The following is a 26,112-nucleotide window of genomic DNA, read 5'->3' on the forward strand; positions in this document are numbered from 1 at the left end:
AATTACAGTATTTATCTTACCTTCGTAGTAGATTTTCGACTATGTAGTCTTTACCAGACTTCCGTTTTCCGCTAAACAGCAATACACATCGGGGATTTGACATACTGTCGGCCATGGTACACGCTGTGTTGTCTTGTGGGTGTTGTCATTCACAAGTGTTGAACGTGTCGACCGGGACCCGTCGGTGAATCATTCTCGAAGTGTAGAAGTGAAAGATAGATGGGCGACGTTTGGCGGTGAAATTCATACGGGTGCTATAGACAACTGAACATAATATTTTTGTAAGTCCTATAATATGGATTTGTCAGCTAAATGAAGTTAACAAAATATAATCTGCGTGTACTGTATTTTAAGATGGAGACATAACGTACAAATGAGGTTAAAACTTATTAGAATAGAGTGCTGTCACATATTTGAGTAATTATTAGTGTAGTCGCGTACATTGTTTTGGCGTAGAGAAGTAACTCGGGACTAGTGCAGCAGGGGATACAACCCGTCGGCTTTGAACAATGACGTCACAAGTCGCCAGAGAGCATATATTACAGAGATGAAAGAGCTGAGGAGAATGTTGAGAAACAAAGGAATGCGAGAGAGATAAACATTGATCTTGTCAAAAGCATAAGCGTTTTTTGACTTTAAAAAAAAAAAAATCTCACAAGATAGAATAAACTGATCCTACGTTATTAAGCAGCTCCCTTCAGTACCTAATAAGTGTTTTTTGGCTTTTAAAAAAAAATCTCACGAGATAGAATAAACTGATCCAACTTTATTAAGCAATATCTTGTCAAAAACCGAGAAGCGATTCTTCTTAGTGTTGTAGCTCCCTTCAGTAGCTAATAAGTGTTTTTTGGCTTTAAAAAAAAAATCTCACGAGATAGAATAAACTGATCCTACTTTATTAAGCAATATCTTGTCAAAAGCCGAGAAGCGATTCTTCGTAGTGTTGTAGCTGCCTTCAGTAGCTGATAAGTGTTTCTTGGCTTTTAAAAAAAAAAATTTCACGAGATAGAATAAACTGATCCTACTTTATTAAGTAATAGTGTTTTTTTGGCTTTTTAAAAAAAAGATCTCACGACATAGAATAAACTGATCCTAATTTATTAAGCAATCAGTCAAAAAAACGAAATTGAAACATAACAGCAAAAGCTTATTAGAACACAGAACTGCTTTATTATCTATGCCTCGAAGTGAAGACATTACGATCTATGACTAAGGAATGACGTCATTGTTCAAAGCCGACGGGTTGTATCCCCTGCTGCACTAGACCCAGTAACTCCAACGGTAGGCCTACTGACGGATTACCTCATTCCATGTAGCTTTATTTTATAATAAAAAGTCTTTCGGACAGGTTGCCCTCTGATTTCGCCCGCTATTGTACTGCGTATACAATGTCACAAAAATAATTGCTCGAGGTTTTCTGTGGCTGCAGTCGGTATGGAACAGCACTTATTTTCGACTGTTTATTATTATTGACACTGATCGTAGAAATTCCGTAACAGGGAAATGGCGATATGATTGGTGTCGCGAGGGATTTTGAGCAAGAACCTAGCCTTCATCGAGAAATAATTGGGAACGACATAAGGGTATGCTCATTATTGGAATCATTGTATAGCAGTTTACTATTAGTTCTTACTGTAAACTGTTAGAAAACGCTGCTGCTGGTAATCTTCAGAATCATCCAAGGCCAACCGAGGTAGTTTCTCAGCTACTGTGAAGTATGCAATAAGTAACCATTATTCAGAGGAGCAAAAGAACATATGGGAAACTATCGCAAAATCTCTCGTCTTCCATCACTTTCAAAAATATTTGAAAAGGTTGTGATAATGCAAATTCAAAATTCCATACAAAAATAAAAAAAAAAATCAGTATGGGTTTCAAAAAGGCAAAAGCATAGTATCTGCTGTGAGCCAGTTTGTAGACAAAATTAGCTCCACTCCAGCCAACTCCCTGCATGACACAACATCTTTTGCATGACTAATTGAAGGTCTGTGATATTGTGAATACTGCTTGCTATGTACAACTTCTGAGGGAGGAAAGTAACCTTCAGAATGGAAAACCATTACATAAGGAGTAGGCTAAAGTTAGGGTAACTGAACCAGTTTTTACATTTTGACTTATTGTATTTTAATATTTAACAAGAATTACATGTTTAGCACATAACTGCTTTGGTTTCTATTCAAGGAATGTTTGGAAAAAAATAATATGAGTATAATCTAAATATCATCAAAAGCAGAGGCCAAAATGTAACATACTTGCAAGTGGCCCACTTAACCCTCTGCTGGAGGTTAACTGACACACGTAGCAGTCTTAACGGAATCACAGATGACACAAGTATAGTTACAGCCAGCAAAACTTCCACTGACGTAGAGTTAAATGCCAGCGAAGCACTTGCAAATGTTCTGAACTGGTTCACAGCAAATTCTCTAGCAATAAACCTCAGTAAAACAAATTACATGCACTTCCAATTCAGATACATAAGCCCAGAAGGGATTGACATTGCACACGAGAGCCAACAGTTACAGAGCGTTCAGTGCACAAAGTTCCTAGGCGTTCACATAGATAACCGGCTCAACTGGGAATTCCACATACAGCAAACACCAATAAAGGTTAACTCAGGAGAAATTTGCCATCTGAATAATCTCCAAAACTGGAGACATCAGCATATCAAAGTCTGCATATTTTGACTACTTTCATTCAGTGATGTGCTATGGAATAATCTTTTGGGGCTACTCACCACTTTCAAAAAAAATTTTTGTAAGCCAGAAAAAAGTAGTCCGTATTAGGCCTGTTTGTAGTGTTCCTCCAAGAACCTGATGTCGCAATCTTTTTAAACAGTTAGGTATATTAAACGCTACCTCACAACATCTCCTCTCACTCATGGCTTTCACACTTCTCAATTCCTCTGAATAGGAAACAAATGATGCATATCATCATTATAACACAAGACGGAAAGGTGATATGCACTGTGAATAGAGAACTCTCTCTCTGGTACAAAAAGGGGTAAAGTACGCAAGTACAAAAACCTTTAACGCACTCCCGTGTAATATAAAGTGTCTAAAATAAATAAAACGCTATTTAAATAAAGAAAAAGACAAAAGAAAAGCTTAAGGAATACCTACTGGAAAAATGTGTCTACTCTTTAGATGAATTCTTCAGCAGAGATACATAATTTGAGTAGTAATTCAGATTACTTTATTTGTCATTGTATCTGTATTGTTTTTTATCACTATTGTATTTTTGTATTGCATTTTTTATTATCTCTGTTTATTATTGTATTGTACCAGTTTTGAATCATTCATCTACCATGTGTAATATACCAGTATGTATTGTATTGTATGGTATCCATATTGTATCTTCTTTGACTCGTTCCACATCCATGTGTAATCACGCCATACTGGATATATGGAATATGTATCTCAAATAAATAAAATAAACTGTCATTAAAATGTATACATTCAGAAATGAAATACACATCCAAATAGCCAATGACTACAACCTATGTAATGAATTGTAATGACACAAAAAATAAATTGTAGAATCACAACAGCCTACAAATTGATTATAAATACATGAAATCACTCAAATCACAATTAAAAGACCACATATTTGCATGCCAAGCTGATCATAATTGAAACAGATTAGGTAATTTCAATATAGCAATGTCTTGCACAAAACTTCTTTCATGTGTTTGCCTAAATTTCATTGCTCAAGTCATATGTATGTAAAATGATACTTACTGGATCTCCACTTTTATGACTTGCAAAACCTTGGCAAAGTAATGTCTAAAATTGTAGACTATTTGCCATAGACTTTCACTGTCACAAAATTTGGTGAACAAAACACCATGGTTTCTTCACCCGAAGAAAGATATACTGATGAAGATTAGTGGCTATAGGTAACAGACCCTTCAGGCTCTTCAGAATCTTACACAAGTCAAATATCTTCCCATTTAAATTTTATTGCTTTATTTTATATATCATTTTCGTATGGGTCTACTAGATTTCTTCATTTTCTTTCCTTCTTTTAGTCTAAAACCTCCTCCAAAATTGTGTTTTGATGGGAGTATATATCAGAATCATTTATTTAGTTTTCTTTGTGGAAAAGGGCCCTGGGGATGAGGCTGAATGTCATCTGGAGATATTGTTCATTCCTTTTTCTTTTGGCCATCATGTCTTCAGAAGGGTGAGAAATGCTCAGATATTTGCAGTTATGATTTTGTCAGAAACATCAATAGTGGATGTACATGGTAAATCAATTCTTTACCTGAACTAAGTTGGCAAATGTTGATTAGTCGAATAAGCTGGCTGATAGTTTTCAGGTCCAAAAAAATTTTGTGTTCAGGGGCTCCATACAACATGCCTTAAACAGCTGCATCTGTTTCTGTTAGTGGTGGCAAGGGGGAATCCCCTGCCAAGTAACCCACTGGTACCATAGATTGTGACTGATACCTTTGTACTTTGCCCTAAGATCACAGTGTGCTCCATTATGGAATTTCTTGAAAGAAGCAAGACTCCCAAATCAAGAGGATGTAGCTTATGTAAGGTGTAAGAGTAAACAAAATAGTACTGTTATCTTATGCATATGATACTGTTGCCAAGCATGTGTGGCTTTTATGATTGTCCAGAATGATGAGTTTAGGATGTTCTTTTGTAGAACTTTAATTTTTGGCAAAGTGCTGTAGAATTTGTAACAATTATTCACTGTTCATTCAACCTGAGACTGGTTACATCCCCAGAGCCAGGTGGGACATGTGACATTTAAAGCACACCTAAGGAAACATGAGCAATTTGTGACCAGTACTAATTATTGCAACCGTTTACACAATTGAAAGAGTTCTCCAACTGCTCTGCAGACGGACTGAGCGAGTACTTTCAGTGGCTTCTGTAGAGTAGTTGGTGTTGTCTCATCCCGATTGTATATGTCTTGCAATTAAAACTTGCATTTTTCTGTAAGGAAAACCAGATTGTTAAATAACAGTTCCACAGTTAACTCTGTAAAGTTAGTGGCCCTTGATATACTTGTCTGTTCTAGTGCAGATTCTGAAAATCTGTTTACCTTAATGATGTCCTGAGCCATTCCAGTCTTGCTATGTTTATTCTTTCCCATTTCTTTGGTTAGGTTTAACATTACCCTTAGAAAATCCATATGACAAAATTCTTGCAGTTTTTGCAGTTAAGCCATAATGAATATTGCATACAAAAGTAATACTTGTAGCTGTCTGTTGCGCGTGGCCAAGACGGTTGAACAGTATGGCTCATAAGTAGTGTGTGCAGTGTGGTTTGTAAGGCTACAAGAGAAACACAGGAAAGAAGAGAAAGGACAGACAGACATTGGGTATAGTGATGCATTAGAAAATAGTAACAAAGGAAAACAGCACTGGGTTAGGATCGAAGAAAAGCTGACCAGCAAACATCAAACAATGGAAAATCCAGGATGGAATGTAACAATATTATGAAAAGGAAAGATGCTACTCACCATATAGGGGAGATGCAGAGTCGCAGATAGGCACAACAAAAAGACTTTCACAAATACAGCTTTCAGCCAGTAATGCCTTCATCAAAATTAGAACACACACAACTGCAGTCTCAGGCAGCTGAGGCCTCAGTTGCCTGTGACTGCAGAGTTGTGTGTGTCAGTTGCATTTGTGTGAGTGTGTATGTTTGTGTCTGTCTTCTAATTTTTATGAAGGCCTTACTGGCTGAAAGCTGTATTTGTGACAGTCTTTTTGTTGTGCCTATCTGCAACTCAGCATCTCCAGTATATGGTGATTAACAACTTACCTTTTCATAATATTGTTACATTCCACCCTGGATTTCCCAATGTTTGATTTTTGCATGCAGAAGTAATATAGCCAGAAACTGTTCTCTTCCACTTTTGTGAAAATTTTTAAACATTCATTTGAGGGCCTAAAATTGATGTCAGTTTTATTATTAAGTATTTTCTATGTATCATTTCATCTTTCATGGTATTTGGTGTATAGAAACAACCCTCATTCGCCAGGTTATTCATACATCAACTATGTAACTTCTGATTGATTTCTATTAGTGTCATTAAACTTAATGTATTTTTTTCTTCAAAGTATTTCTTAGATTTGCTTTTTTAGTGGTTCTAAACACATGTACTAATTAACTGCTGATGTTTACCAGACATCACAAGCAGAAATGAATAGCCGTAAAGGTCAGCATATTATTTAGTTGAATGACTGAAAAAATGTAACTGAGACAAGAACTGCTATAGATAAATAATGAGGCAAAAGATCTGATGTATGTCAAATAATGAGCTGTGAGTGGAGTTGATGGTTTGGTATTTTTCAGAAGTACATAGAACCTCCAAAGTAAAAACACTTTCACCAGGTTTTTGATCTTTTGAATTGTTCAGTTTATTTTTAGAAGTTATAATAATCATAGAAGTGACATGTGCAGACTGCCTCAGCCACAGAGGGACTAGTGTAGTGTGTGTGCGCCATGTTGTAATATGGTAAATATGGATTCAGGGGGTTGTAAAAATGATTAATCATACTGAGTTAAGGGGGTTTGAAAAGGTGAAAGGTTGGTTGCTGAGAAAAGAGACAATTTAAGGTGTAGCAAACTTTCATTCTTTTGCCTCTCTATCTTTTCTTCATAACTTTCTACTACTATTCTTGTCTTTCAACCTACAACATGGGTGCCTAGTAAAAAGTGATCACTTGTTTTTCACTCACACATTTCAACAGAAAATATTTCATATTGTCTCTGGAAAAAATCATTGTTTGGCAGGGGCAGGAAAAACTGTTATACAAGCAGCGCAATGTGCAGTAAATCTTATTACTGTAATTTCATTTAAGTTGTGAAATTCATGAAAATGAGAAGTGTTCATTTGTATCTGCTGTGGAAATTGTCACATGCAGTGAAATCATTTTCACCGAAATTTTATTTTCATTTAAAGGATCTGATTTTTTAAATCTCACTCCAGTGATAGTCCAACTTTAAAAAAAGTTTGGTGGCCAAAAACTTTCAAGCACAGCAGATCAGGAGTGCCAGCCACTGTTCTAAGGCATGAAAACATGACCACTAATCCTCTTATTGTGTGATAAATGGTACTTAAGGCATACTCAGAAGCAGTGAACAAAACTTTTAGTAGCTTCTCACATGGAAAAAAGGATCACATATCCAAGTACTGTGTAGTAGTTATTAAAAATAGTATTTTTTCATCAATATATATTGACATGGTGATACAGCTTGCAATATAAATTCTTAATATTGACTTACTTGACTTATTTTCTGTTGTTCCTGTCGGATCACAGGGTAGCATCTTCCATCTGGTTCTGTTGGCAGCCAAACATTTCACTTCATTCCATGTTTTACCAGCTTTCAGAGCTTCTTCTTCCAACGTTCTTTTCCATGTCTTTTTCGGGCGGCCACGCCTACATGTTCCTAGTGGATTCCAATCCAGTGCTGCCTTTTCAACAGCTCCTTGTTGTTTGTGTATTGTGTAACCAATCCACCTCCATTTTCTTTCCTTTATTTGTTTACGGATTGGTCGCTGGTTTGTCATCTCCGACAATTCATCATTTGATATAACATCTGGCCGCCTCTCATTTATACAGGGCTATTACAAATGATTGAAGCGATTTCATAAATTCACTGTAGCTCCATTCATTGACATATGGTCACGACACACTACAGATACGTAGAAAAACTCATAAAGTTTTGTTCGGCTGAAGCCACACTTCAGGTTTCTGCCGCCAGAGCGCTCGAGAGCGCAGTGAGACAAAATGGCGACAGGAGCCGAGAAAGCGTATGTCGTGCTTGAAATGCGCTCACATCAGTCAGTCATAACAGTGCAACGACACTTCAGGATGAAGTTCAACAAAGATCCACCAACTGCTAACTCCATTCGGCGATGGTATGTGCAGTTTAAAGCTTATGGATGCCTCTGTAAGGGGAAATCAACGGGTCGGCCTGCAGTGAGCGAAGAAACGGTTGAACGCGTGCGGGCAAATTTCACGCTTAGCCCGCGGAAGTCGACGAATGAAGCAAGCAGGGAGCTAAACGTACCACAGCTGACGGTTTGGAAAATCTTACAGAAAAGGCTAAAGCAGAAGCCTTACCATTTACAATTGCTACAAGCCCTGACACCCGATGATAAAGTCAAACGCTTTGAATTTTCGGCGCGGTTGCAACAGCTCATGGATGAGGATGCGTTCAGTGCGAAACTTGTTTTCAGTGATGAAGCAACATTTTTTCTTAGTGGTGAAGTGAACAGACACAATGTGCGAATCTGGGCGGTAGAGAATCCTCACGCATTCTTGCAGCAAATTCCCAATTCGCTAAAAGTTAACGTGTTTTGTGCAATCTCACGGTTTAAAGTTTACGGCCCCTTTTTCTTCTGAGAAAAAAACGTTATAGGACACGTGTATGTGGACATGCTGGAAAATTGGCTCATGCCCCAACTGGAGACCGACAGCGCTGACTTCATCTTTCAACAGGATGGTGCTCCACCGCACTTCCATCATGATGTTCAGCATTTCTTTTACAGGAGATTGGAAAACCGATGGATCGGTCGTGGTGGAGATCATGATCAGCAATTCGTGTCATGGCCTCCACACTCTCCCGACTTAACCCCATGTGATTTCTTTCTGTGGGGTTATGTGAAAGATGCAGTGTTTAAACCTCCTCTACCAAGAAACTTGCCAGAACTGCGAGCTCGCATCAACGATGCGTTCGAACTCATTGATGGGGACATGCTGCGCCGAGTGTGGGAGGAACTTGATTATCGGCTTGATGTCTGCCAAATCACTAAAGGGGCACATATCGAACATTTGTGAATGCCTAAAAAAACTTTTTGAGTTTTTGTATGTGTGTGCAAAGCATTGTGAAAATATCTCAAATAATAAAGTTATTGTAGAGCTGTGAAATCACTTCAATCATTTGTAATAACCCTGTAATTTGCCGAAGACACCGGTTTATGAAGACTTTCAGGTGGTTTACATTCATGTTTGTTACCTTCCATGTTTTGCAACTATACAGGAGGACTGATTTTTACGTTGCTACTGAACAAGTGCAGATTGGTTCGTCTTGAGATGTTCTTATTACGCCAGACAGGGTACAGCTGTACAAAGGCTCCATTTGCCTTTCATATCTGACTCTTTACATCCTCCTCGGCTCCTCCATCTTTACAGATAGTACTTCCTAGATATACAAAGGAGTCTACTTGTTCCAATTCCTTTCCATACACTGTTAGCTTTGCTTGTTTTTCAGATCGCATTCTCATTTCCTTAGTTTTCTGAACATTTATTTTAAGTCCTGCAATTTCTACTTCCTCTTTCAGTCTTTCCAACTTTTCTTCCATGTCACGCAATCTTTGTGAGAGCAGACAGATATTGTCAGCAAAGTCAAGGTCTTCAAGCCAGTCTTGCATTCACCACTGAATACCTCTTCTCCTACCATTTACAACACTTTTCATTACGCTGACCAGTACCAACAAGAACAAGGTAGGTAATGGAATGCATCCCTGCCTCACCCCAGCATTTGCTTGGATAGATCAGTAAGTTTCATATCCATCATACGTGGCTTTAATAATATTTATTATCTTTGATGGTATTCCATATTCTTCCAAGGTATGCCACATAACTCTCCTATTAAGAGAGTCAGATGCCTTTTCAAAATCAATAAATGTAAGGTAGAGTGTGTTCTGCACTCTGCTCAAGTATTATACGCAGTGTGTTGATGAGATTGACACAACTTCTGTGCTCTCTAAACCCAGCTTGCTCTTTTCTCAATCGTGCCTCGACTGAGTCCTTGGTGCGATTTAGCATCAATCTACAGAGTACTTTACTTGGTTCAGATAGGAGGGTGATGTCTCACCAGTTATTACAGTTGGTAGTAACCCCTTTCTTTGGCAACTTAATAATCACCCCTTCTTTCCAATCCTTTGGTATTTTCTCTTCTGACCATATCTTCTCAAACAATGGATACAGTATGGCGGTGTCAATGTCTGATTTTAGCACCTCAGGTGCAATATTATCCATTCCTGGAGCCTTCCCGTCCTTTATCTGTTTGAGAGGTATTTTAATTTCAGTCTTAGATGGTGTGTTTACATTGATTCTATCACTGGCATCTGGAAAATTTCATTGCCTCTCCCTGTCTTCAGGTTACTCTCTGTTTAAGACTTCAGAAAAATGTTCTCTCCATCTTCTAAGTTGGTCTTCTTCTGTTGTCAACAGACGGCCCTCCTTGATTTTCGCAGGTCTGTTCTTGTTGAAACTTTTTTTGGACAACATTCTAGTGATGCAGTACAGTTCTTTTGCATCACCCCTTGCTGCTGCTGTCTTTGCTCTCAGAGCTTGCTCATCCATCCACTTTCTCTTATCATTCCTCATACTCCTCTTTGGGAGTCAGTAGCGGCATACTCAGCTTGCATTCGAGTTTTCTGCTGTCTTGTTTTACTCATATTTAATTTTGCCTTAATCTCCTTGCTACAGCCGATCAAATTCCATGTACGCTCAGACATCCAATCTTTCTTCAAATGGTTTTTAAAGCCCAGGGCCTGTTTGCTCACATTGCAGTAGACGTCCTTAATCTGCATCCATGTATCATCAACACTATTTTCATCATTTTCCTGTGTTTCTTGGAGTGCCTCTTAGCAGTTCCTTAGCTCAATACAGAAAGCTTCTTGTTTTGCTGTTATTCTAAGTTTTCCTGCATCATATTTTTTGTTCCATTGTTCAAACTTTCTATTTGTAGCCATGATTTTTAGTCTAAAATTTGCAACAATAAAGTGGTGATCACTACCAATATCAGCCCTACATTTATTTCTCACGTTCATCAGTGACCTAAATTTTTTGCTTAGCGCTATATGATCAATTTGGTTTTCTGTTCTGTGATCAGGGAATACCCATGTAACCTTATGGTAATTCTTGTGTGGGAATAATGTACCTCCAATCACCAAATCGTGACTGGCACATAAATTTGAAGTTTCAGACAAACATTCGAAATACCACAGTCATCCAGTGTTATGCTTCTACAGAAACCTCAGATACTGAACAGAAAAAGTGTTTTACCTCTCCTTAAGTGACACCATTAAAAGTATCAGTAAGAGAGACATCTTGATTGTCATGGGAAACCTAAATGCAAAAGTTAGAAAGAACAATGAGGGCCTAGAGCATGTAAAGAGTCCATGGTATCAGAGAAATCAATGAAAATAAGGATATGTTTTCAAATTCTTAATATAGTAAGAAATTAAGCTGCTGATAGGTATCTGGTTGTGCAATGGTTGCTGTATTTCCAGAACAACACAGGGATAAAAAAAATTTTCCTTCCAAAAATGTGGTTGATAATTCAGTAATTTACAGATTTATTTTTGGGAAATCTGTAGGCCTTTATGTCTGTTTAGCATTGACGAGAAATTGCTGAGTAAGTAGAATAAAGATATGAGATACTGAGAAATCCATTTCATTGTAACTAAATAACATAAAAATATGCTCTCCAAATGGGAATCACATAATGGCATTGACTGTCATTTTTCTCCTGGACTGAGGCAATGTGTTCTTCCCCATCTTAATTTTTGATTTGAATTAATTAACTTTCAAGGTGCAGAACTTCAGTATTTTCTGTGCGTCTCATTATTTTGTTTCCCTCTGCAAAGAGGTAGATTCTGAAGCAGAAAATTTTATTCAAAGTGCTTGAAAATGCTTAAGATCCTTTGTAGTCCAGTCCTACAGAATTTTGCAGTGTATAAGTTCATTTCTACCTGGATTTAGTAATTTCCAGCTTCTGCTTCTGCCTATTATAATTACAATTTTAACTGATTTTATTTCTGTACTTTTAGGAGGGTTGCTGAGATGTCAATTGAAAATCCCAATATTGAGTTTCCATGGCAGTTTCACTTCCCACCATTCTTCACATTGCAACCACATGCAGAGACAAGAGCAAAGCAGATAGCAGCATGGAGGTTTGAAGATACTGATATGTATTCCTGCATTGTAAAAATGTTGACTTAGAGAATAAATTATCTATTTTTAATATATTCGTCATGTGCAAGACGGGGAATAGCTGACGCTGTCATTGCCTAAAGGCAATGTGTGAAATTTGAAATATGTCTCATCCAATTTTTACATTGTTGAGTATTTTAAGGCGTACCTGTAAGTTATTCTTTGTTCACTTCTCTCTTCCTTTGAATACCAATAGAATAAAGAAATAATCTTAGAAAATAGGTAATGGAAAAGAAATCCAGTTCCATCACATGAAGCTGGAAATTTGAATTTAATGTTGGAGGAGTCCTGTGAATAATGAATTGACAGGTGTAAAGAATTAAGATGTGAAAGGAAAGCTCTGTGTCTTGAAGCCTTTTGTGGCGACGTACTCATATAAAAACATCACAGTAGTCAAGCTGTATTAAATTCAGTATAATTCTTAAGCTTCCACCACCACCAACACCACCACCACCACAAAAACAACATCAATAACACCTTCATCGTTAGGAATAAAACTACCCTAGCATCTGGGTCCAGAAATTTACAGAGGTGGACTGAATTTTGACACATACAAGGGAAATATCACCATGAATCACCTTGACCCAGTGGGGTGTGCACAGCAACAACACAAAAATTGTTGAGGGAGACTGAAGTTTGACCACAGTAAGAAACTTGAAAAGGATGTAGGTTGCAGTAGAAATGCAGACAACCTGGGGGGGATGAGTGGGGGTGGGGGGTGCAGGTTCCTGCAAAATGCAAGAAAATCTTGTTTCATCCTGTAGTACTGGATTTAGTTGCTTGGTTGTGACTTTTGCTTTCCATATTTTATTTTGCATATCTTGAACGCCCTTACATCTGGTGGTAGAGTAAGGTCCAACTACTTGTATAAGATTGTATTTAAGGGGAAAAAAGCCTTTTCAGTTCGTAAGTTGCCTACAGCTTCTATGGATATAAACTGCAGTTTTCAAGTGTACTCCACTCTTTATATTCCTCTACTAATTTTCTAAACAAGTTAGTTATGTTTTTTTCATGTTTGATGTGAATTGCTTGAAAACAATAGACTTCAAATACTCCCATTCCATTTTTGTGGAAACACACTTTGATATTTTCTCCTCTTGTGTCTTAGAGTCTTTTCAGTATGTATTTTGATCAATGTAGCAGTGATGGAATAACACTGTCTCAGTCTCTTGTTAATTGTAAACTTTTCAGTTAGGTAGTTACGTGTTTTGATTATACTTTTATTATCCTTGCACAGCTCTGTCACTGACTTGGTACAAACTGCGGAAAGATTTTTTTTTTTCCTCTTCCCATATGTTTTTAATTGACACACTGTCATAAACCTTTTTAAATGAATTAATATTATGTGCAGCTCCTTTTTGCATGCTATTACTTTTCTGCTAGTTGTTCTGTAAGAATATATTGCCTGTGCATTGTTTATTAGTCCTAAACCCACTTGTTCTTCCACATCTTCTACCTGTGGTCTAGTCTTTCTTTTATGGTTTGTTTGAGCATCATACCAGATGAGGGCATATCACTTATTCTCCTATAATTATTACAGTCTTCTTAGTTATTGGAATCCCATTGAAATCTTAGTTGCAGTGAGACTGATATGTAGTGCAACCGGACGTCTTCTTGGATGTCTTCTTGGTTAGGTATAGGCGCTGCACTGCACAGAATACTTAACGATTTGACTGCTGTGTTATAGGGGCTTAATTTGATGTTCAACAACAGGTGGTTGAAGGTGTAAATTTTTCTAGAGGCATGGTATGCCCTCTGTAGTTTGATTTTCCTTTGTTCAAGAGCTACTGTTTCAGTGAGATCATTTGAGATCCATTTCAAAGGTACTTTACAGTTTTGGCTGTCTTGATATCCTTGGTGTAATTGACTCTCACCATTCTAGGAGCATCTTTACAATTTGTAATGAATTCAGTCTATGTGATGATCAATAAAGCTGTTTCACTGTTGTTAAATGTCATACTTGGATTTGCATAGAAGCCTGTTGCAGGTCCTTTGCCAGGTAAGGTCAGGTCATCAGCAAACGCCTGTGGCACACAATCTTTAGATTTTCTGCTTTGTTTCCCATCGTTAGTACATGATTTGTTGGTAAAGATATGGTCTATTCTGTGCTGGTTTTTCTTTTTTTTCCCAGGATACTGTTACATAATATACATGAAATACCCTCTCCTTGCCTGACCTTTGTATTAATTGGGAAACTCTTGGAGAGTTGTCCAATGTACTTTACTTTGAATTTGGTGTTGGACAGGGTAGAGTGCACCAATCTACTGAGGTTTTCATTGAGTCCTAGTTCTCTTAGCATTCCGAAAGGAGTGGTTCTATCTGTGCAGTCATATGCCTTTTTGAATTCTAATATAGCTACCCCACTGTCTCGTTCGTTTCTTGCTGTATTGGAGGATGATCTTGAGATTTTCTATTTGTTCAATAAATGATATTGATGCTCTGAAACCTGCCTGATGTTTCCCTAACTCACTGTCCAGCTGTTGCGCTACTGTCTTTTAAGGATCATGGAAAAGAACTGTATGTGATTGCAAGGAGTGAATACCTCTGTAACCTTACTTTTTATTTTCATGGTGACCAACTTGGACCATGTAATGACTTCACTTCCTCTTCTTTCTCTGTTGTCATTTTTTATTTTTCCAGTATGCCCTCATGTTCTGTAAGATCATTATTTATTTATTTACCATGGGTTCCAAATAATTTGCCCATCAGGTGTCACATCCTTTTTTTGTTTTGGTTATATAGTTTTTTATGAATGATGATGATGATGATGATGATGATGATTGGCTTGTGGGGCACTCAAGTGCACGGTCATCAGCACCTGCACGACGTCCCAATCTGTACACAGTCCAATTTTAGCCACGTTCACAAATGATGATGATACTTATGAAGGAGAATAATTTAATAATTGTTCCACTTTTTGGGACTTTTTTCTGTTGCAAATAATTTTTAAATAATTTTGTTGTTTTTCAATAAAGTGATTAAAGAAGTGGAAAAGTTATGCAAAAGGTGCACACTTTAAATTGTTGTGAATGTGCATATATGGAGGAGGGAGAGGAAGGGGTTGTATTCACTGTGTATTACATGTTGGTGCCTCTGTGATTACCTGTGTCATCAGTATATAGATGTTCGGATAAATAAACTGGAAAGGTAATGTTAGTTACATTCAACACTTGGAACTGATAACAGTTGTTCGACAGAACGATGATAATATGCTTGCACATACACATCATTGCTGGAGTTTGTTTGTCACTGTGCTGACACATCTGTGTGTGCATTGTGTTATCAGTATATCTGCTGTGTTTTGGTATTTTCTGATCTACAGTCATGTCAGACCTTACAGACCCCCACTGGAGATAAAACCAATGCCAGTTTAGTTGGTGTAACTGTGTTAAATCATAAGTTTATTATGTGTATGTGCAATTGCTGTCTCTAGTACCACGATGGCATACAGAAGCTGTGGGGATACTTAACTGCTAATGCTCTTGCTGTTGTTGAGAGTGGCAGTAGGGAATAAATGAAAGTGTTACATTTAAGGACACTTCCATGGCAGTTATTGCTAAACTTAATACACGGATGCGAAATGTAGTGTCAGTATATACTTTTACAATTGTATCAGAGGAAAATTAAACCAAATAAACTAATAAACTGACAAATTGTAAGACAGAATTGCTGACTAGTCAAAAAGTGTATCACTCTTGAGAGATACATATAAAAGTGATAAACTTCCTACCTTGCACTACTAACATTTCCTTCCTTTGGGAGGGGAGAGGAATAAGTTGGAGAAGGTGAAAAGAAAGGGCCATTCAGTAAGCCACAGGATGAGAGGGACTGACCTGTAGTGTGGATGAGAGTAGACAAAGATGAGTGGGGAGGCATCAGTGAGAGGTGGTCAGGGAGGGTACATTGGCAGGTAATGTGGCAGCTACAGTCCAGAAAATGTGATGACAGTGTGGGGAGTAAAGGTAGATTAGGGAGAAGAGTGATGAATAGTATAAATAGAAATGAGAACAAATAAAAATAAAATTTCAGCAGACACTTGTCTCATTACTTGTAGATCCCTTTCATTCTGAGGTCTGAGTGACCCCTTCCTTTTTAACCTTCCCCGAACTATCATTCTCCCCTCCCTGAGGAAGTAATTATTAGTTCTGGAAGTTTGAAAGTGTCTTATCAGCAGTACCACACATTTGACCTCTTTAAAGGTGGCTGCAATTCTATCTCATAATGTACTCCTTTTACACTATTACAGAGCTGGTGGAAGGGGAAAGTGAAGTGCTAGTAACACAACGAGAGGAGAAAAGGAAAGGATGAAAAGAGTACTTTGACAAACTGCTAAACATGAAAAATAGTGATAGTAGGGAATAGGAGTGCAATGGGGGGACCTGGACTTGAAAAGAGAAATATATTAATGTTAGAAGTGGAACTAGCAGTTTAAGAATGAAAATATGAGACGCAGTTGGATAGATCAAATACACGTAAAAGTGATAAAAGCATGTGGATCTACTGGGCTACAGTGGTTACATAGATTGCTGAGGTGCATATGGACTCAAGAGATGTGTGCCTGAAGAAAGGGAAAAGGGAATTATAGTTCCAGTGTTCAAGAAGGGAGACAGATAATGAAGACATGCAATAGTGACCACAGAGAAAGTTTGGGGACCTTGGGAAGAGGGGGGGGGGGGGGGGTTGGAAAACAAACAATTGGAATTCTTCAAGCAATGTATGACAAAATCTTCAAATGTGTTCAGATCCAGGTTGGATCAGGATTGAGTCAAGGAAGTATGTTGTCGCCATTATTATTTGTAATGGTGATAGATGAACTCATGACAGAGAGCAACAAAGCTCATAGAGGAAGGGAGATGAAATTATAATTATCTGCCAATGGCACATTTGTGGGAGAACCAATAGTGGAATTGTACCAGAGCAACTAGACATCTTAAATGAAAAAAATTGAGAAATGTGGGATGAAATGCAGTGTGGAGAAAAATAACATTATGGTGGTAACCAGAGCAGCTAGAGAAAGTAAAGGACAAATTAATATGAAAGGATAGGGTATTGAAATTGCGGACAGCATTAAATATTTAAGTAGTGTGATAATGCAGAATGCAAAGATGGACACAGAAATCAACAAAAGAGGACAACCAAGCAATACATTTTGCTAGTGTGTGAGGGGCTTAATCTGGGGAAGGGAGATGCCAATGAAGTGTAAGGAAATGCTGTGCAAGAAGCACCTTACATCCCATTGACATATGAGTTAAAGACATGGACAGTGCAACAAGAGAGAAGAGTAGCATCCAAGACAGTGAAATGAAATTCCTAAGAAATATGGTATGGAAAATGAGGAGAGACAGTGTGAGAAGTGTAGATGTTAGGAAGGAAATAGAGAAGAAGAATTGAATGATAGAAGAGAAAGAAAGATGGAAGAATACCAAAACGAATGATATAAAGTCCAAGTTTGAGGGCAAGAGGGATAAGTGGAGCAAGAGGTATTGACTCAATCAAGACCATGTTAAGAAGAAGGAATCTGGACTGGAAGAAAACAGTTATAGAAGAAGAATGATGGAAAGGTGGGGGAAGTGGAGAAGCACCATAAATGCCCCAATGTGGCTTGATGATGAAGAAATGAAGACAAAGAATTTTTCTAATTTTACAGTCGGTACATATGGGCAGAAAAAGAAGTTAAGTGTACTATCCAGTTTTCTCCCACTTGTAATGCATGGTAAAGTTTTTATAATGGTTTTGATTGCTGTTTTGTTGTTTTCGGTGGGTTATATAATCACACTGAAAGGAAAAGTAACTAATTAATGTGATATGTGAAACAGGAGGTGGTCATATTTGTTCAACAACATTGCTAATTCACCATTAGGGATTGTATCGTCAAAGATGATAATGGTGTCACTGTAAGTTTCCATGATTGGTTTGATAAATGTAGGATGTGGAATAATGTATTTCCCAGAACTCTATAAGCATTTATTTCTAAAATTGTGGATGCACAGAATGGCTGGCCAGTATGTACATAACTCCAGTACTGCCAATAGACATATTTTTTTAAAAAAAAAAAAAAAAAAAAAAAAACCTATTCGTAGTTTTTGGAACTGTCAATTCCTTTTCTTGAGAAAAAGGTATAGATTGAAATGGTTGAGATGGAGTGAGTTGCTTCAATGTCAGGTTGAGTGGACCTCACCTGTTGCACGGATGAGGAGAGATGGAGATGCTAGCCTCAGGATGTATTAGATTAGGTACTCTTTCAGCCAATAAGATATGTATTTTATGGCCAAAATCCTGGTTTAGCTTTCAGATTTCTGAATATTAGTATTTCTAATTAAACATACTAAATTTTGTTAACTGGTGAGTTAGTGCCTTATTTTGCACAATGAGACAAACTTCTAAGAGAAGAACAAGCTAAATTGAGTGTCTTAATAAGTTTTTTGTGTTCAACTCCATTTTAATTCATTGTGTTGGATCATGAGGAATTTTAGGCTCAGTGTTTAAGTTAAGAGTATTTCCTGTAATATGAGTCCTTGTGAGCGTAAAATTAAAACTGCTAGCCTGTTCAGAATACATCTGAATAGTGTTTAATACTATGGCCTTTGATTAATATACTACTACTATCAGCGAGCATTATAGTTTTTGATATCGCCTTGTAAGTCATTGTCAGCACATTTGTGTAGGTTAAGAATAATAGTGGACACAATACTGATCTTCACAGGTCTCACATACCATGTTCCTGCAGTCGGAGGTTAGTTTCATTCTTGTGACATCGTCTAGCAAAATTATTCACTGTTTTCTTTTATGCAGTCAAGCTACTTTTCATAATTTACGTGACTTCTCCTAAAATTAACATAAAAAGATTAATGGGATTGAAGTTGATATAAAGTGTGTTGTTTTTTCATTTAATACTTTGTCAGAGAACTGAAAAGAAATATTTCTTTACACCAGGTCACTTGTACTTGAATGGTACGGAGCGACGCGGCAAAGTAAAGTAGACGTGCGTGAAGCAGGGCGGGGTCCACCATTTGCCAATGCCACCATCAACCGACGGTTTCCCGAAGAGGGCATAACAGCTGTAATGGAAGAACTGGCTCGCACTGGTCATGCGGAACGTCTCGACAAGCAGGGCTATACCTGGGCTGTGCATTGTGGCCGCACTATAGATGAGTGGGCAGACTGCCTTCTGTCTTGGGCACGTGATAACGGCATGAGTGGTACAGTATGTACGTTATACGAACTAACACATGGAGATGATACTGTCAGTTGTGATTTCCATGGTTTGGATGAAGACACACTGGTCCGCTCAGTTCTTCGCCTTCAGCAACGTGGTAATGCTGAATTTATGGATTTTGATGATAACAGAGGAGTGAAATTTTTCTGATTGAAATTTTTAGGGTGATATTTTGTGATTAAGCAATGTTTTATTATTTATGCAGATTTTAATTTCTAATTTTGAAAGAAAGTTTGTTTCACAAATAATGTTAATAGATTTCTGTAACAGATGAGCTTTAATGTGGCAATGATTGCTTTATGCAGAACAAGGCAATGTATTGTTCTCTATTTTTCCCATATTTGCAGGACTATTGAAGGTTTTGTGCTTTATGAAAAAGTTACCAGTATGTTGTGCCTTTTTGCTGAGCCTCTATAAATAAAGTGAAATATATGAATGTACAAGCATCATCTGTGTAACTTTTCTGGTTGCTGTGCTTGAAACTGGTATTTATGTTTCTAGCCATTGCGAGCATTACATATCTTAACAATAACATTGGTATGGGTAGCATTTTAGTATTCATTAAAGTTAGTACCAGTTGTCTTGTTGAGCTTCTTTGTTTGAGAATGAATAATTAATTGTTTACTCAACACTGGAGCCATATGTGACTTGCAGAATGTCTGTTAGAATAAACTATGTCACTGAATGCTGCTTCTGAGCACTGATACAGTATTCGTACTAATAAATACCACAACTGAAAACAAACTTGTCAACAAGGCACTTATGTATATTATGTAATGAATTCTTGACTGTTTCGGATCTGCTTTGACTTGGTATGAAACATATAGCGCACACATAGTAGGTCCCCTTCCCTTCCTGTTGTTCAACTTGTCCTCCTCCTTCAGTTTTTGTTGGCCAGAACTAATACCTCCACTTGTTGCATTCCCCTCTGGAGCAATCAGTAGTAGCTTGACAAATAATAGTGTGCACTGTAATGGTTATGAGATTGTATTTTTATAAATTCATTTCTCTCTCGACCCCCCCCCCCCCCTCTCTCTCTCTCTCTCTCTCTCTCTCTCTCTCTCTCTCTCTCTCTCTCTCTCTCTCTCTCTCTGTGTGTGTGTGTGTGTGTGTGTGTGTGTGTGTGTGTGTGTGTTTTCCATTCATGCATCAATTTTATATTACTATGTTTCCATGTTTTCCTCTTAGTCCATCTATTATATATCAGATGCAAAGATACAGGTGTCCATTTTTAGCACAGGCTCCCTAACCAAAAGCTCCAATTAAGTAATCAGGCCCATCTAAGAACAGTACTTACTAAACATACATATAGCTCACAGCAAACAGATTAAATCAGAATCATTCAACAAATAAGATTGTGTACTTTGCAGTAGCCTTAATTTTTCCCTGAGGTATCTATGAACAATTATGAATTTTGATTGTCAGTTATGGTGGAATCATATCCTGTTCACTAAACTAATTACAATATTTATATGAATATTTATATTTATCCTATGTTGACATGAAAGTGACATTATTCTAATTCTTTGCATATATTGTTTTCCTTATGTTCCATGGAGTAATTTACTACATACTGATATTAGGGAATTTATCTTCAGAGCACACTGGACTCGCAGTCGGGAGGACGATGGTTCAATCCCGTCTCCAGCCATCCTGATTTAGGTTTTCCGTGATTTCACTAAATCGTTTCAGGCAAATGCCGGGACGGTTCCTTTGAAAGGGCACGGCCGATTTCCTTCCCCATCCTTCCCTAACCCGAGCTTGCTCTCCGTCTCTAATGACCTCGTTGTCGACGGGACGTTAAACAACACTAACCTAACCTAACCTATCTTCAGAGCTGGGGACTGCAAGTCTTGTGGGCAGATCATTTCACAGGCAAATGATCTGCGAACTGCACTATCAAAGCACAACTCATGACCAACTGTAAAAGCTTTACTTCTGTCAGCATCCCTGTTCTACTTTGCAAGCTTCACAGAAGTTCCCCTGTGTAAACCATTAAATTTCAGGCATGCAGCTACATAAATTCTATCTCTTCTGATATTTCAGTTGTGTATCTTTGTCATCTTCAGGGTGAGCCGACATTGTAGAGAAGAAATAGAATTTGTGTGTCTATATACCCAATATTTAATGGATCAGTCATTGCCCTGCAAACATGAAGATTCTCCTGCACACCTCACAGTGCTTACTCTCCCAGAAGAAAGAATATTGTGATGAAATGGTTAGTCACAGCAAAAGGCAGGCTGTTCCAATTCGGCTCTGTGGAGTGCCCATCAGCTCACTTGTGGGCAGACACATGTAGTATAGGATACCTGCCTGGCAGACTTAGTGCACTATGCCCACACTTTGTACTGCACATGCATGAAGCATTTGGTCCCCCTGTCAGAGGGCACTCGACCATGCTACTTGCTCACATAGGCAACACTCTGGCAGCCTAACTGCCCTGGTCTCAGCTATTTGCTCACCCCTGCCTCCAGGCCAATGTTCTGCTTGCAAATCCCAGTCCATACGGAGTTTTAAACTGCCAGGAAGTTACACGCTAGTTAGTTTGTTAACAAATGGTGAATGACCTGAGGGTGCATATTTGTTGAATTTTGAGGTGTGCAAATTTGTACAGTACTGGGAAGAACGTCACCCCAAACATAGCTGTGGAAGTGCTGACAGTACTTGAAGATTAGTTGTTTGATTGCATGCATATAAACCTGATGTGAACCCATAGATAATCCTGTTGGGATTTCAGAAGCAACATTCTGTGCCACACAGTTACATGCAAGAAAAGCTGAAAAAAAAGTTAAGCCAGTGGACACGTCATGGGATGAAACTGATGTAAATTATCACCACCATGGCTTGGAATTATCTGGGTGGAAGTTTCATCAGAAATAAACATTTGAAAAAAGTGTCCATTGCAATAACATTACTAAGTGTAAATATTAACAGGACTGGTTTGAGTTTTATAACAAAGCATTGTAGTATAGGTTCATTATCGAACCTAGTACTGCCAAAGCTATTTGCAGCTGGTTGTCTTAGGCAGATACCAATTTAAACATCTTCTGTAGGTGTGCCATCCACAGACTCATTGTATAACACTGATAAGCTGTAGTTGATGGTTATCCTTTTAGAACTCTGAATTTTTTATGTTAATTTCATTCAGTGTTGTCACTGGTTCCAATTTAGTCCATAATTATAAATGTTGAAGGAAGACAACTTTTGAGTGAGTGTTTCTAACACCAAATGGGTTGTGATCTCGAATCCATAATTATTATACCCAGGTGTTCTGCCTGAATACACTCCCCATGTGCTCAGCCTCGTTACGCTCGATCATTTTTATACAGCCTAAGCATTTCTCTCAGTCCTCAATTTGTTGTTCTGAGAACAAAAAATTGCTTGCTGAGGAACAACACGTCTTGGTATGAATTTCCTGTGATTTTATAGAAATGCGCTACATGAGCAGTTGTCAACTAAATTTAAATTGTACTGCTATTCTATATCGAACGAGGAGTTGAATTTGTTCTAATCAGTGGTTTCACATGACTAATGTAACTGGAGGGCCACACATGAATTCAAAATATCTACGCATAGTAAAATTACTTAAAAATTTGTATGGAACCCAAACAATTTTAATACAGAATATAACTACAAATGTAATAAAATAGTTTAAAATAACATTAGTACACCTATATATGACAGACAACATTATTGATGCAGTCAACCTTGTGTGTTACTCATTGTGCTGCTTAAAAGCATCCAAAATCTTTTACACAGTTAAGAAGCATCTGCCAGCCTCAGCACTAATCATAGTCATTGTTGAGACAATTATATGTGATTGTAGGCTTTCCTGCATATTCCATGATAAAATCTTCTCAGGTGATCAGCCGAGTGGTGACATTGTATTGTTGCAATGTTTCAATGAGTTTTGTACCCATCATCTTCAGGTGAATTGTCAGGATGCCTTGTTCTGCAGATCTATACAACTGCTGACGTCTTCTGTGGGCAGGCCAATCGTGTGCCTCTGGAAGAGGATGGTGCACCAGTGGTGAGGGAAATCAGCTTGGCCCTGGTACTGGCATCGAGTCCCAATGTTTGTCCATTCTGTCTGTGGATGCTGCTGCCTTCAGAGTGGGGCATTCCTGTCATATTTTTGCAATTGCGGAATCCCACATTGTGCTGAGTTGTAATCTATCCTGCTTTATTATGTTGTTGTGTAGACCTATTTCGTACACCTCTGTGATGTTTGAGTCCCAAAACTTGTTGGCACTGTTTAGCTTTTTCGTTTGTTCAGAATCATAGGTGTATTCCTCATTCATTCTATGCTTTGCCACCATGAAGTTCCTTACGTGTTCTGCATGGTACTGTGATAAGCATTGTTGTGTCTGTCGGATGTACTGCATCTCACATTTGCACTCAATATTTTAAGTGCCCAGTGCCTAAAGTCCTAGCTGGTCTTTGCTCAAACTCAGCACGTCCTTAATTTCCTGTGTTATGTGGAAAGGTCTTTATTTGATGCTTTTCAATTATTCTCATGAACTTGGCTGTCGGTGAGCCCCGATGCAGAAGAATGCATCACATTTGGCTTCTTCTTCTACTTCTTCTTCTTCTTCTTCTTCTTCTTGGTTGTCCACCCTTCTCTTATCAGTTTATAAGGCACATCTAATTTGTTTCTTATAACCATTTTTATAGAAAGTTTCCCTCAGATGCTACAACTGATCCAGCAGGTTCTGCCTGTCGCAGATGGACCTGACACTATGTACCAAGTTGCATTGCACTGGATGGTGGCAATGATGAGCATTAAGGTAAAGGTCCACGTGCATCTCCTTCATAAAGACTGAGTGTCCCAATGTGCGGACCAGACTGCTCTTGATCAAAATGTCCAAGAAAGATAGGCATCCATTCTCTTCTATCTCCATGATGAATCTGATGCAGTCATGTATACCACTGAGATGATGTAGGAACTCGTGTAGGTTTTCTCTGCCATGTGGCCACATCAAGAAGGTATCATCTACATGTCTACAGAATGCCTTTGATTTTAGGTGGGCAGTATTCAGTGCTACAGCCTCGAAGTGCTCCATGAATAAATTGGCCATACCCAGAGCTAATGGAGAAACCTTGGCAACTGCATTTATTTTCTCATAGGATTCTCTACCACATTTGAAATAGTTGATGGTTAGTACATGTTGAAAGAGTTTTCTGTGTCCTTGTCAAAGAGTCCCTCGAGTAGAAGGAAGGATCGTCAAGTGATACCCAGATGAAAAGCGATGTGACTTCAAAGCTGACTAGTAGGCTTGTCCAAGATTAATCCTTGGAGTGTTTCCACAAATTCAATGGAGTTCTTGATGTAGTGTTAGCAGTGACTGACGAGAGGTTTTAGCAACTGTGATAAATGTTTGGCTACCCTGTTTGTTGGCGAGTTTATGGTGTTCAATACAGGCTGCAAGAGTACTCCCTCCTTTTGTATTTTCAGGAGGCTATATAGTCGTGGTGGTGCCAGTGTCCTAGGGTAAAGCCTTCTGATGATGTCTGTGCCCATTCCTAAACTACAGAGTAGGTTGATGGTCTTAACATGTCATAGATGTTGTTGCATCATTAAGGACATGCTTGGCTCAACCAAAGACCAGCTTGGACAACAGACGTTGAGTGTTTACAGTATTGAGTGTGAATATGGGATGAAGTATACTGACAGATGCAGTGAGGCATCTCAAGCACTGTACAAAACATATCAGAAATGTTCGACTAGGGCAGAAAGACAAGTGCACAGTGGTAGAGCTTAGCATGAATGAAGAACACATCTTCAATTTTGAACAAATGAAGAAGCTATGCAGTGTCAATGAATTCTGGGACACAGTTGTCAGAGACAGTAGAAATAAGTCTGCACAATAGCCTAATAAACTGGGATAGGGGATTTCAACTCGGCAGAGCGTGGCAAACTCAGCAGAGCGTGGCATGTTGCAATAGTGAAAATGTGACAGGGTGCTCCATTCTGAAGTAGCTGGTCCGCAGACAGAACAGACAAACATCAGGACTCAGTGTCTCTCCAGGGCTAAACCATGCTCCCCCACCACCAGCACAGCACCTTCTTCCAGAGGCGCCTACGGAAGAGCTCAGCTGTCCAGCGGCTATATAAATATACAGAACACGGCAGCGCAACACTTTGTCTGAAGAAGATGGGTACAAGACTCACTGAAATGTTCTGACAAGTCAATGCAACCACCCAGATGATAACTTGAGAAGATTTTATCAGTGGTGACTATTGTCAAAATTTTGTGTTCTCTCAAAATGTTGATTCCAGGTCATTTCACTTGTGAACTAAAAATGTTAGTGTTATTCATGGAACAAAAGTCCTACTTCAGTTTTTAGACTTTGTTTCTCTGAAAATTAATATAATGCTATTGGCTGTGCGATCATTTCAACAGGGAATCATTTTTCATATTTCTCAAAGCCCTCAGCATGAAAAAATGATAGTATAGTTGAAAATTACAAATGGAAAAAATCTTTCCTATATTTGATATGCTATTGCATAACATGCATCTGTTACTGTGACAGTTCTGTTTATATAATCCTTTTGACTTCTTCATTTCAAAGTCTGCTCTGGCAATGTTTATCCAATATCCTGTACTTCGCATACATTTTTTATCTTTCTGTTTGAGTACATGTGTGATAATTATTGATACATATTTTAGTTTTTGCAGCATCATTGCTCTTTATCTGCAGCTGAAGTATAGTTCATCCATAGTTCTATGAAATACTGTGTGCCAAAATACAAATATAGGATCACCAAACCTTAGCTAAATGGCTTGGTTAATTGTTGACTGTTCGTGTGACAACTCAGTTCTTTGAAACAATGGAAAATCCAGGATGAAGTGTTGTTGTTGTCATCGTCTTCAGTCCAGAGACTGATTTGGTGCAGCTCTCCATGCTACTCTATCCTGTGCAA

General features: G+C 38.2%; 2 protein-coding genes across 8 annotated transcripts in view; one reads left to right on the forward strand and one right to left on the reverse strand.

Annotated features, from left to right (window-relative positions):
• LOC124805348 (phosphomevalonate kinase) overlaps window positions 1–1,746 on the reverse strand; it is a 78,806-nt gene extending 77,060 nt beyond the window's left edge. For 2 of the 5 annotated variants that reach the window (XR_007017446.1, XM_047265880.1), the window contains exon 1: window positions 21–290. Coding sequence is in view for 3 of the 5 variants with exons in the window: in XM_047265880.1 (XP_047121836.1) it covers window positions 21–115 (95 nt within the window). In the remaining 2 variants the exon portion in view is untranslated. Of the gene's footprint in view, window positions 1–20; window positions 298–1,633 lie in introns of those variants that run through there. The other 3 variants (XM_047265877.1, XM_047265874.1, XM_047265879.1) reach the window with 3 other exon arrangements.
• Window positions 76–19,872, forward strand: LOC124805350 (vacuolar protein-sorting-associated protein 25). Of its 3 annotated transcripts, none has more exons than XM_047265883.1 (3): window positions 76–281; window positions 11,809–11,931; window positions 18,905–19,872. In XM_047265883.1, the coding sequence occupies exons 2-3, from the start codon at window positions 11,822–11,824 to the stop codon at window positions 19,335–19,337; spliced, it is 543 nt and encodes a 180-aa protein (XP_047121839.1). In that variant the 5' UTR covers window positions 76–281; window positions 11,809–11,821; the 3' UTR covers window positions 19,338–19,872. The 3 variants fall into 3 exon arrangements, with proteins under 3 accessions (XP_047121839.1, XP_047121840.1, XP_047121837.1); XM_047265884.1 differs by lacking the exon at window positions 76–281 and adding an exon at window positions 1,323–1,583; XM_047265881.1 differs by lacking the exon at window positions 76–281 and adding an exon at window positions 1,651–2,086.
• The last annotated feature ends 6,240 nt before the right edge of the window (window positions 19,873–26,112 follow it).

This window comes from Schistocerca piceifrons, chromosome 7, assembly GCF_021461385.2.
Source record: "Schistocerca piceifrons isolate TAMUIC-IGC-003096 chromosome 7, iqSchPice1.1, whole genome shotgun sequence".
Classification (NCBI taxonomy): Eukaryota; Metazoa; Arthropoda; class Insecta; order Orthoptera; family Acrididae; genus Schistocerca; species Schistocerca piceifrons.